Genomic DNA, 13,710 nt, shown 5'->3' on the forward strand with positions numbered 1-13,710 from the left:
TTTCCTAGGATTCTTATTCTTTCTCACCCATTTCTTTGTTGGGGATCTTTTCTTAGCATTAGGCGTATGTGTTTGAATTTAAAAAGAAAAAAAAAAAATTAAATTTCACACAATATTTTAAGTGAACAGAGGTTCTGAGCTCCCATCAGAAAACTGAAGTCAGAACTACCACAATTAATTTCAAAGTTTGCTCAATGACCTTAGAGGTGTTTTCCAACCTTACTCATCCTGTAACTTTGCCAGTTTCCAATGTAACAAAGTGGCCAAAACTAAAATAGATCCTACAGAAAACAGGAGAGAACATTTGTACAGTGAGAAACAAACCAATTACAGTAAGCAATTAACCAGAAAGGCCTGACAGGGCTCAAAGCTTACCATACCATAAACTCAGGATTGTGAGTGATAACAGATCATCGTTAATGGATGCTCTAAACCACAGGCTTTGAAACAGGAAAAATAGATAGATAGATAGATAGATAGATAGATAGATAGATAGATAGATAGATAATGGTCCTTTAAAAATGGGATACTGCAATTGCACTTTTTTTGTAGCTGTCCCATCCCTGGAAATGTCCAAGGCCAGGCTGGAAAGGACTTGGACCAGCCTGGGATAGTGGAAGGTGTCCCTGCCATGGCAGGGGTGGCACTGGATGGGTTTCAATGTCCCTTCTAACCCAAACCATTCTGTCACTCTATGATTCTACTTCTGCAGGAAAAAAAAGAGTGATTCGTCCTCTTTTACCTGTTTTATAACCTTTATATCCTGAGGGTTCCTCTCTTTGCACCACAGGGGTGTCCCTAAATATGAGGACAGCAGGATGTCAGCAGGTGTCATAAATCACTGGAGTTAAGCAGCACTGCAGCCCCAAAAGAGCAGGGGTTTAACCCAATTAGTGCTGTGGACTCAATCCCAACCCCTCGTGTGTTCCAGGGATTTCTTTTAGGCTGCCTCAAGCCTCTCTCATAACCAAATGTCCACACTGCTGGAGTGCAGCCACTGGTTTGGGAATCCAGCACCTCACCCAAGTCACTCCACAGCAGGAATCAAGGCACAGCAAGTGGGGATGACTGAGGATTACCTTCAGTACTTCCCTCCATACCCACACTGCAAAAGAACCCACATCTGATCCTATAAAACAGAGCATGGAAACGCTCACCAGACATGGACACACCTTTGCATGTCTGCACTTGAGGCAGAGCCTCTCCATAAACCTCCCAGATCTTGCTGATTAGAGAGATTCAACCTTATGCAAGGCTCCACAGCAATCCCACTTCAGCCAACATTTACTTCCTGATCACTTCTATTTTTTTCCCCCCCCTCACTTTGTGCTTTTTGCAGTGTAAATATAGTTTGTACTGCTGGGAAACACAGAGTTCCTCTCACACTCCACATCCCAGCCAAGCAGAGAAATTGAGAGTGGTGGAACTGGCCTCCACCACAGGCAAGACAAACTGCTCTGGGCTTTTTTTCCTGCAAGAATTACAGCAAGTGCTGAGCTATCAGCCTCGTCCATTAGTTAATTATTTAAGCAGAAGGATCTACGCGTAAGGATTTTTTAATGCTCCGAGAGTGGCAGCGTGGTGGAAAACTCCCAGCACTTCTCAGCATCCTGTGATGGATGGGGAAGAGCTGCTGTGCTTCCCCCTCCCAGCAGACCTGGAGACTCCCATTTCTCCTCCTGCAGCTGCCAGAAATCAACCCCCTGAGCAGGCAAGGTGCCCTACACACCCACTCGTTCAGCTCATCAGCCAGCCAGCCCTCAAATAGCAGGGAAATTGTACAACAAAAGGGCACAAAAAAAAGCAATTTATTCCTAAAAAAGAATACAATGGAATCAGCTGAAATGAAGGGTAGGGAAGGGGTATTGCGCTGTCTGTTATAATTCAAACAGATCATTAAAAATAATCAACATTCAGCCTTACTGTATATTGAAAAAAAAAAAAAAATAAAGTCCTTGCTGATCATATTTCAATCCCAAATGTATCAAGCCCAGGTAAGGCTGCTTGTTTGGGGAATGGGGCTGTCACTTTTTCCACTGCAAACCCCTATTTAAGGGGATTTATAACTTGGCTGCAAAAACACAGTCTGGGCTAAACCTGGCACTTACAGCTTTAGCCCCAGAGCACATTTTTATTTTGTTGGGGGTTTTTTCCCCAATGACAGAGTAGCAAAAAATTTACACTCACCAGGTCTGGACATACCTGTGAACTTCATTCTGAGTACAGAGTAATACATACAACTGTTAAATATACACAATTAAAGTTTCCTAAGTTACTCTACAGCACTGCATTATTGCTTTTTGTATAATTTTTTTTTTTTGTTTAGTGGCCAAGCAATTCAAACAACACTTCCAGCATTCCATTAATCCCTTCCTTCAGGAATCAAGATTTCCTCCATTAAGCAGTAAGAAAATGTTTTAGGTCTTAGTGATATCAGTATGAATTTTTGATGTTAGAGGGTGAAGGAGTAAAAGCAAAATAGCTGTACACCTAACAAATCAATCTTTCAGAAGGCCTAATTCTGTTTCCATTAAATGTTCTTTGCATCCACTAAAAAAAGGTTCAAATATCAAAATATTCCACAAGGAGTAAGCATGCAATATGAAATTAATGTATTTTCATTTGCAGGCTGAGATACCAATGGGTAGATGTATACACACATACACACACAATAGGAATTATTTTAATTTTATAAAATAATTATTTTTCCGGAGAAAACAGGTCTGGTGTGACTCTGGTAAATCCAAAGCTGCCCCAGTGCCTCTTTATACACATTTAAACAAACTGATGTATTTGCTCATACACATAAATATCTTTCAACACTCAACAAAAAAAGTTTTATTGTGTAACTGAAACCACTGTTCCTAAGACTGTTGTAAATTTTTTAGGGGCGACAAATATTCAGAAAGATTATCCACCACAAAAGCTACAGCCAAATTGTGCAAAAGACTGGACAGGACCACAAATAATTCAACATAAATATTATCCCTGCCCTTGTAACTCTTGATACTCATGTTAAAACATTTCAGAAAAAATACCCATGAAGTCAATGAGAGGTCACAAAAATTTGACCTTTTGTCCATAAATGTGGAAGGGAACAGTGAAGAAAATGAATATGAATTCCAAAGCACAACTCTGCTTCCACAACTAATCTGGAATAATCCTATTGCACACACAACAGCCAAGCCAGAACTTTAAAGAAGCATTTTAAGAAGGCCAAACAAACAGGAGAGACATAATTTTTATTTTTGTGAGGGTTCTGTTTTATTTTTTTTACCTCCAGAAGTTCATCCTCCAGTTGCAGAAGACCAAGGGCTGCAGCTGGGCCATCTGAAGCAATGGATGATATATAATGATGTCCATCAAAAGTGTCCAGCTCAACTCCTAATCTCAGAGTGTGGATGGGTAACAGCTGCCAAAAGAGAAATATAAGTAAATATTTAAGTATAAGTCTTTATCTACCACGATAAAAACAGATTTAGGAGTCAGCAGCTCACCAAACTGAACACACAGAAAGATGATTAAATGCTCACAGTGACCTCACCTGTGTTACAGCACAATTGTCCACAATTTCTCTTTACAAACTGTTTGCACAAATAAAACCAATCTCTGCTCTTTGGGGGAAAAAGCAGTATCAATTAAAAGAACTGTATTCTCAAATAATTAAAGTTAATGGGGAAAATACAGGGAGAAGTGCCACCCTAAAGGTGAGGTGTCAACAAATCACAGAATGGTTTGGGTTGGAAGGGACCTTAAATATCATCCAGTTCCAACCCTTCTTCCATGGGGTTTGGAGCAAAACAAAAATAAAACAAATAGAAATAAATAAAGGAATTAAATAAATTCCATAATTGCCCTAAAGTCTCAGCACAAGATCAGCTGTGTTACTCCTTTGGGAGCTACACTACTTTGAGGTAGAAAATATATCCATGAAGTGTCTTCTGTAAGTAGTTACTAAAACTGACATTCTTTTTTCTGCAAGGGGAAATCACTGATTTTGTGTCAGGCTTTTCCCACTGGGACTTTCCTAATAGGGAAACTCCAACCCTGAGTGCCTTAAGTCTGATAATATTAGGAAAAATAGAATAAAAGTGATACACTATCCAGACAAGGCAGAAGAAATCATGGCAATCTGGGGAGAAGAGATGATCAGCACAAGCTGCTCCTTCAGTTTGGACATTTTCTGGCTTTTTATTACTGGAGTTCAAACATTGACTGTCCTGCTTCCCAAATTATTCTGGATATTCGAATAAAAGGAGCAATCCAGTGATCCACAGCATTCCTTCACAGCCATGTCTGATCATGACTTTATGGCCCTTCCCCACTGAGGTGTCCCCACAAATACATAAATGCATCACCTCTAAAAACCTCATTTTCTACAATATTAACACAGGTATCTTGAAAATCTCTTGGAAGTGAAATTAATTTAAGATCTGACAATTTAAATGAATTACACATCCCTTTCCCTGAGCCAGGATCACTATAGCAAAATCCTCTGTGGGACGAAAGAGTTGTTCAGCAGAGTTTCAACCCCTTCTCCGTTCTGTGCAATTAATTACCTCAAAATTTGGGGTTTATGTGCATGGTTTGAGGCTGTTTTTCTGTTGTTTGGGAGTTTGGCAATGAACTGTTTAAAGGTTCATTTGCCTGTGCTATGAAAAGGTATTGGATCAATCCAGGAGATAAGCAGAATATTGCTTATTCTGCAAAGAATAGGCAAGAAAAGCCTTTTTTTTTGGAAAATACAGAACCACAAAACCACTAAATTCCTGGAACACATCTGGAATTGTGTCATGCCCTCCCAGGATAACTCTGCCAACATATACCACGAAGGAAACCACCATGGAAGCCTTACCTTTGAGTACTTCTGGAGCTCTGAATCGTCTTTAAAGGGCATATCCACATGCACAACCTAAAAAATTGGACATCAGAACATTTTTCAACAGCGGGACAATAAAGACTTTACCAGAACGATGAAATTCTGGCAAAAAAACCCCCAACCCCAAACTCACAAGCAAAATAAACCTTACTTAAACAATGTCACATTGACGCAAAATAATTTTAAACAAATGTTAGAAAAAACCTTTCAGGCACAGAACATTTACAAGTAGGAATGTGGTGATTATGCACTATTAGCAGACTCCAATATTATCCTATTCCCGGAGCCCAAATGCCAATTTTAGTCAAGTTCAGTAATCCTGTGTAAGCACAAAATGCCATTATGTTTGACACAAATACCCACACGGACTTGCCAATCAGAATTTGAAAGTATGACAGCTTAAGTTGTTACCTCAGGCTATGGTACAGCCATCTCCCATCCAGACCAACCCACCAACTTCTGTTGCTAACATGGCTTGAAATACATAACTTTAATTACCAAATGGGAATGGAAAGTGGGTTATTCAAACCAGGGACAGGAAATCCTTTCGGTGTCTTTTCTTGTTTTGTCCCTCTTTAACGTAACAGATTTATCTGGAACCTTAGGTTATTTACTCCAATTTTAAATGTAATTAAGACAAAATCATATGATGGTTTGGGTTGGAAGAGACCTTAAAGATCATTTAGTTCCAATCTATGGCCCAAGGTTGGAATTTGAGACACTGAAATCAAATGTTTAAAGGAAAGTTACACTTGGTAGATCTGAAAAAACAGAGCCTTGTAAAAAATCAGGTAACTTTTCTTTGAAAACTTCTAGTTTGATAGAGATTAGACTTTTCTTTTGGATTAATTTTATACAGGGCTTCAAGCATGTTGTTTTCCAGCACTCAGGGTGTTTGTCCTGACAGAGAGAGCTCATTTCATGTCCATGCATGTAACTAAATGGATTTATTACATGTAGCTCCTCAGCCTGTGACATCACACGGTCCCTGCTCGGGATCTCAGCTCCTTCCACTGGCACCAAAAAGGACCAGCAGCACCAGAAGCCACCAGGGACACCAACCTCTCTCTTCAAACAGCTATTTCCTCTCAAGGTAAATACTCCTAAGAGAATCCTGGGCACCCTGGGGGTGAGTTCTGGGGGCTGAATGAGGATGGTGGGACACAGGGACTGTGGTGTCATGGGCTGGACTCAAACTGGACATTGCTACAGAATACAGGAGGGAGGTACAGGCAACCAGAACAAAAAAATGACTTTCAAAATGGGCTGCCAGGAGAGTTTCCTTCTATTATTCAAGAGGTAACATTTCCACTGCTGACATTTCACCATCGGCAGCCAAAGGAGGATTGGGAATGGTTGGATTCACCAGCTAAGCAGGATTTCATCCTCTGTGGGAAGTGTGATAGTGCTCAGGGAGGTAATATCAGCCCCTGGAAATGTAAGGGTGGGAATACCAAGCAACTGAAGTGGGCAGCCAAACAGATTTATTGCATCATGTACATAATCCCACACGAGCCTCAGATCTTAAAGGGGCGCTAATGGAAAGGAGGGAAGCGAGTTTCTCAAGGCAACTCTTAAAGCTACTTTAAATCTCCCAGCGAGTGACTGCAAACTGCAACGATGGCCACCCTGAGTAGTAAAAAATAAGTGTCTCTAAATCAACTGGACAAGAATTGCAAAGACAAACAGGGCATTTTCTTGGTGGTGGTGAGAATTTTTTAAGGCTTTGGAAAGAACGGTGTCCTGTGTCTTTTATCTGTACTCGCTGGCTCACCCAGCACTGGAAAGCACAAGTGAATTACAATTTCCATCAACTCCTCGTGACAATTCATCAAAACAATCTTTTGCTAGGCAATTATTTAATATGAAGTGAAGAAATATCTACTAGACACCGGCACCACAAAGTTACACTGTTGAGAATTAATTTGTATTTTCCCACCAGCATGTTGGAAAATCATTCTCCCATTCTTCAGATAAAATGGTAAGATTCTTCTGAAAACAGAAGCTCTGTCTTGAGCCTTTTTTTAATTCAGTGCCCAGTAAAACAAATAGATCATGAATGAAATAATAAAAATGCCATATATTTTAAGTGGCTGCTGTGATGCAGATTTAACAGGACAGCTGATTTCCTTAAATCACTGTTCCTGTCTCGTATTTGTACAATAGTATCTATATAAACAGAATAAAATAAAAGGGCAACAAATCCCCCAACTCATTATAACATACATTTCAGCCCTGATGTCACAGGAAAGAAAATTTGATGTTACTGATCTGTTCCAAACACTAAATTGTTCTATAAACAGCCTGTAATGCTAAGCTCACAGATCTGTAATTTAAAGAAATAACATTCATGAATGTAGTTTATTGAAATAAAACATACCACAACTTCATATTCTGGTCCCAGCAGGTTTTCCCACTTGGATTTCAGCTCATGTGCTGGAGGGAGTGGGACTCTTCCTAAATATGAAAGTGAATATTAAATTTACAAGCATATTGTACATTCAGAAGTACATTTACTTCTAAACACTCCAATAAAAATTCAGTGTAAATAAAAGATTAGAGGGAATAATCCCCAAAGGGGAAGCGCATTAAGCTGAGTCTATCAAACAGCGCAAATCAAAAATGTCTTTCTTAGGAAAACAATGCAAAATGTCAGCTCCTGTAAAAGTGTGATTTATTCAGCTGAGAGGCAGGAGAGGTGATGCTTGGTGATGAGATGTGAGTTCTGTACATTGCAGCACTGTAAATAAATCATTCTTTCAGGCTGCAAAACAAATTTCACACGACTTCATCGTTTGTTGCCGTAAAAACGCTTCCCACTCCAGGGAAACATCATCTCCCACCCAAATGAGCCCCCTTAAGAAGGAAAACACCTGACAAGATATTGCTGTTATCGAGGGGGCTGTGTCAGCACAATGCAGGCACAGACTTTATTTATACATTTGGCAGGTATAAAGCCTTGTCTGCTTTAATTAGGCCAGTAAGTAACATGAGCTTTAATATAAGCTCCAGTTCTGAACCAGTCTTCCGTGGGAACTTGGCTATCTTGACATTTATATCTTTTCAGCTTTCTTACTTATGCAACCAAGGCAGTTGGTTACAGTCCTGTAAGACAATTTGACAGAGCTAGACAGCAGAAAATGACTGGCTGCCCTGCGTTTGACCTCAGCCAGAAGCTCAGCTCACATATAAAGTTCCAAGCTGGAGCAATGTGTAACTGGTAAGAATCAAGCTCTACAGCAAATTCCATCCAGCAGCGACAGCAGCAGCATCTGGGGGCTGAATTACCAAAAACTGGGGTTGTTTTTTTTCCTCTTTTTTTTCCCCCCTGAATGACTGCAGTAGTTTGTCAGATGTCTAGACAAGGCACAGACCACTCGGCCTTGCTGCTGTGTCGCCCTGAAAATTGGGAATGTGGAGCACAAATTCACATTCTGCACACAAACTGTGAGTAAAATACATCAGTGGGGGGATTGTGAAGACACCACGAGGAGCTCAGAGCCCACCTAGGAGCAAAACCCTGCACAAATGGCATTGTCAAGCTGCCTCTGCTTTCAACACCTCCTCAGACTGCGAAGATAAAGCTCTGCAATACAATCCTCGTTACACACTTCTGCAACTTTGAAGTTTCCCACTCAATAAAAGCAGAGATTGAAGTTTACTTCTATGACAGCACAGCCCACCTCTGTACCTCTCCAACTCACTTTCAGCCATGCCAGACAGGCAAATTCTGTCTGAGAACCCACAGTGCTCAGAGCCCAACAACTGAGGTGTCACTTGGAAATGTCCAGAGGATTTTGGACCTGCAGGCTCAAGCAGACACAGATATCTGAGAATTCCAGCAATCCTGACAGCTATTTTCTGCTACCAAAACCACACCCCGCCAAGATTAAAAACTTGGGTTTGTAAATACAGCCCACAGTTGTCTCTGAAATAAATTATCTACTTAAAAAATAATGGGAAGACAAATCGTCCTAAAATTCTCAGCTGCCAGTTAAAGTTTTTAAATTTTATTGGAAATTAAAGCTTCTAATGTGTGACTTATTACCAAACACAGGTTTATCACTGTCTTTACTTCTCAGCTGTATCAAAACCAAAACAAAGTACGTTCTTCTGCTCCTTCCATTTGCAGAAAAACAGAAGGACAGAAATTCCCGAGTCTCTTTTTCTGCTATTACACAGTTACAACACAGGACCTAAGCACCTGTAATCCCCTGTGCAGCCAAATATAGATTTTAAGGTTCACCAGGAGTAATGAATCTCAGGGTCAAGCTCAAAGTTCAGTTCAGCAACTGTAAGCTGTGTTCAGCTGGCTGAATACAGATTTTTTTGTCACTTCCAAAACACATTACCAAAATCTACGGGTTGTTCAGAGCAGGTGCTGATGCATGTCTCCATTTGAAGTTTTCCCCTTTCCTTCTTTCAAACACACTTTGAAGTCTCTGCTTGGAACTTCCTTAGAACTGTGGAAATGTGGGCTGAAGGGATTTGGATTGAATAGATTCAATTCCAGTGGCATCACTCAATTCACTTACAACGTTCCTTTTTCCCCAAACAGCTTTTTCCACATGGCAGCTAATAGGAAATTTCTTTCTAGTCTCTCATCCAGCTGAATTCCTCATGACCTGACATATGTACCATGTCTTCTATAATGTGCAAGGCCTCAGAAATGAAAACACTTCCCAGGGACAGCTTTTATTAGCAACAACTTTTCAGCATATTTAGCCTGTCCTTCTGCCTGCGCTTCCAGGCAGTTTTTCATTTCTAATTAGCAAACATAAAGAAGAAACCACAAACGTATTGTAAAAATCATCTTTTCTGGTCAAAACTGTCAAGCTTCTTCAAAACTGGGATCTATTTTTTTTTTTCTTGCAGTTTCCTCCTGCTCTCAAAAAGTTACTCACACAAGGGTGTGTGTTGTGCTCTTCATTAGAGCCCTGACTTACTACTGGGGATTTTTCCCCAGACATCTGTTAAGCTCCTGACTCCCAGCACTGTCCCTGTGGGTTCTGAGTTCTCCTGCAAGGCAGGATGGAGCAGTCCTGCCCAGCTTGCAGAGGCAGCTGTTAAATTCATTGCCTGCACTCTGCAAGCACAAGAGTTTCAGGCCTCGTGCACATTGCAGCCCAAACCCCGTTGTCTTTGTACCAGAACTGCTTAAGCATGGCTTTGCCTGGCCAGAATTACCATTCAATACCTCCCCAGGAAACACAATTTAATAAGAATTTCACACAACTGGGCTTAAAGGGAAGTAATACGCATTTTATAAAACATACCTTTCGCATTAAACTTCTAAAAGCATTTCCAGAGTTTAGCTAGAGCCTTAAATTAGCAGTATTTACTTTAGCACCACTATAACGAAGTGCCCATCACCACATCCAAAATAAGCACCTATCTCTGGAATTTAAACTTGGCCATTAAATCCTGTTCCAAGGTGAAATCTCATACATCGTATTTCTGCAGGAGTAAAATATGCATAAAAGTCCCACAGTATAAAAAAAAAAGAAACAAAACTGGTTAAGTGACACAGGATAGACAAAGTGTTGCTCTTTTCCAGCCTCTGTCATAGCAAAACAATGCTTTGAGAACCTCAACTCTCTCAACCACCTCTGTTCTGGCTTCCTCTTTCTGGGAACATGCAAAAGTCACAACAAAGGATGTCTGGTTGCAAGGCTTGGACAGAAAAGTAAAACAGAATGGAATATAGGAACTGCTACATTTCTCTCGTTTCCAGGTTGTCTTTAATACTGACAGATCTTCAACAATCACAGCAAAATTGCTATTCATTGACAGCCGTAATTTAGACTCCTCTATTACATCTACATGTCTTAGAAACGACAAGGCATAAGGATAATTTATGCTGACTTTAACACAAGCTGTATAAATTCACCCAGAAGTTCCTGTAGAGGAGCCCAGAAATCTGTGGGGGAATTGAAGATTCTGGAAAGACCTCCAGCCTTGGCTTCAAAGGCAGCTAAAACCCAGAGCAGCCCATTCCTTTGTGACCTGCCCCTGGGTCTGAATGCCTTTTGTTATTAAAAAAAAAGCCTTTTCTGAACTCCAGTTATCAGGTCTTTACACCCAAGACATGAGTTCTGGTGAAGCTACTGCAGTGCCAAAAGAGGAAACTGCAGCAATTGGGCTTCAGAGACGTGGTACAGGAAACCAGAAGAGTATTAGGAAAATACTCTGCAGGAGTCTAAGATGTGTGAGGAGGGCAAGAAGATCACAGAATCATTAAGGCAGGAAAAGATCTCTAAGATTATCCAGTCCAGCCATGAAAATGGGTATGACTGAAGTAACACTGATCAGGAAATAAATATGAATTCCCTGGAGTCCCATCTCCTGATGCTGCTCACCCAGCAGGCTGGTGCAGGGCCCTGGCAGCAGAGGACGATGATAAATAAAGTCTCTCTCAGGAGAAAGATGCAGGCAGGACACCTCAGTATCAGGACCAGGACCACAAAGAGGAATCACTGAGCTGGAGGCTTGCAGCCCTCCAGAGTTAATGAGAGTCATTCCTGAGTACTGAAAGAGCTGAATCTCCACTGAGTGTAACCTTAAAAAAAGCCTTCCCAAACCAAAGGGGACCACTGCTGACTGGAAAAGGGCAAATTTTATGCAAGGATGAAGATCCAGAGAATTACAGGCTCTGAGATATCACAGAATCCACTCTCAGCAGACCTGGGGACAGTGCTGCAATTTGGGGACAGAGTGGGGTGAAAGAGTTGGTCAGATCCAAGAGCTTTATTCAGAAAGGATTGCAGGGCAAAAGCTAAAGGGGGAATAAGCCATGACAGCCCATCAGTGCTGAAAATGGATTAAACATGGGAGCTTTAACCAGACTCAGGAGAGGCACTGCAAGATGTCCTGTCTACCTGCTTGATGTAGCCTCTGCTGCTTTTCATTGTGAAGATTATCCTTCTGTTCTTGTTTTCCCTCATTCGTAGTGGCCACACTAATTTCAGTCCCTATAGCTCCAGGGGACACAAGGATTGGAAGAGTTGGCTGCACTGTGAAAACAGATGAAAAAAAACCAAATCACAGGCTGCAAAATATAGGAAGTAGCAGCACCACCTCACTAATTCCTTCTATTTTTTTGGTGGGGTGGCTACACAGGAGTTTTGCACTGAATTTTCCTGAATCTCTTATTTTAGTTTCTTTCCAATCCTCCTTCAAGTATCTTACACTTTTCTACAGTGCACCCTTAAAAAAATCGAGGATCATGTGGTATCCAGCCCATAACTGTTAAATGAGGTAACTGTAAATTGAGTGAAAAATAAAATCAGTTGCTAGAAGAAGAGAATTACCTCTGTCTGAAGGTGTATCTGAGGAAATAGCAAAGGAAGGTTTCCTTCTAAGCAAGGTGAGACGTACAGTCTGTCCCGTGTTCCGCAGTGCCTCCACCACTTCTTGGTTGGTAAAATCCTGAATGTTGACTCCATCAACCTAAAACAAGAAAATTGTACCAAAATCCAGTAATTGTGCTGCATTTTGAGGCTGTGTTGTGGAGTACCACAGGCTGTGAGCAACAGCCACGTTATTTAGTGCAGGAATTACAGGGTTACTCTCCCAAGACAGCAATATTTGCAAAACAATCTCATTAAATCTGTTTCATTTCACTGATGAGAATTTATTTCCAAAATGCATTTTAAAAGGAAACACAACAGTATTTTCTTCTTCCTGTTTTCATGGGGACAACCACGAAACAGAATTTACTAGTCTGATACAAGTATGTACAGATTTTTCCTTAATTTTTTTCTGCTTACCAAAACCAGCTTGACAAGGACTCTGTATGAAGGTTCCAAGCAGAGTATCCAACCTGGAACTCTGTTCAGTTCATTATCACTGCTGGTTTTCTCATGGATTTCTAACATGCCTCACACAAGCCTCCACAAACAACTGTTTGTATAATCCACTCTAAACAGCCCAATTCTTACATTAACAGATTTTTTAATTTACACCCAAAATACTCTGTTCACCTCACTGTCAGATCATGCATCAATAGGGCCTTTCCTGCAGATAAAAGGTTATATTAATTTTTTGCTCTCACAGAGGAGAAGCTGACTTTGGAAGGTCTGGCATGGCACACATTTTAAAAGCAATTTAAAATCATATCTCTATAAATATTATCTCTTAAAACAAAAAAAGACTGTGGAATTCATTCCTGCTTGTGCTGTGAATGCAAAATTGGCTATTATTCAATTCACTGTTACTCTATGGTTTTTCCATTTTTCTACACATAAAGCTTGGGCTTTTAAACGTAAATTGTGACCATTACCATTTTGATTGTATCCACACTACACAGCCATTAAGGAACAGAAACAATGTGCCACATCTTGCAGAATCTTCACAATCCTCGGAATCACATTCAATTCAAGTAGAAGTTAATGCTGCTCATCTTTACTGCAGGCCAAAAGCCAAGATTCTCCACTCTGAAACACTTTAATCCAAATGCTTGCCTCTTTCACAGTTAACTACTATTTACTATTTCTTTGAATATAAAATAATACTTTAACCACAGCAAGCCAAAGCTCATTTCTGTCACAAATCTACCTAAACAAACATGAACCACCAAATTATTTCTTCTGCAAAGCAGAGGAGGTTTAATTAATTTTAGAAAGTCTTTACTATCTTGTTCTTTTAACAGAGATGTGAAATGTGTCTGTTCTACAGCAATATATAAACACAGTATTTTACTTACAGCAACAATTTTGTCATGAACACGAATTTGGCCATTGTGGTCAGCAGCACTACCAGGTATTATATTTTTCACAAAAATCCCTGAAGGTTCTGTTGGGGGAGGAGAGAAACAAATCACTGCATTAACC

The 13,710-nt window shown here is 40.4% G+C and overlaps 1 protein-coding gene across 3 annotated transcripts in view; it reads right to left on the reverse strand.

Moving 5' to 3' along the window:
* PATJ (PATJ crumbs cell polarity complex component) overlaps window positions 1-13,710 on the reverse strand; it is a 140,943-nt gene that overhangs the window by 108,697 nt on the left and 18,536 nt on the right. For 2 of the 3 annotated variants that reach the window (XM_083867477.1, XM_083867478.1), the window contains exons 10-15: window positions 13,584-13,672; window positions 12,190-12,328; window positions 11,758-11,892; window positions 7,260-7,336; window positions 4,856-4,912; window positions 3,278-3,412 (exon numbers count right to left, since the gene is read on the reverse strand). In XM_083867477.1, the coding sequence (XP_083723603.1) occupies window positions 3,278-3,412; window positions 4,856-4,912; window positions 7,260-7,336; window positions 11,758-11,892; window positions 12,190-12,328; window positions 13,584-13,672 (632 nt within the window). The remainder of the gene's footprint in view (window positions 1-3,277; window positions 3,413-4,855; window positions 4,913-7,259; window positions 7,337-11,757; window positions 11,893-12,189; window positions 12,329-13,583; window positions 13,673-13,710) is intronic. The other variant, XM_083867479.1, reaches the window with a different exon arrangement.

Source organism: Zosterops lateralis (genome assembly GCF_965231275.1).
Source record: "Zosterops lateralis genome assembly, chromosome: 9".
In the NCBI taxonomy this organism is placed as follows: Eukaryota; Metazoa; Chordata; class Aves; order Passeriformes; family Zosteropidae; genus Zosterops; species Zosterops lateralis.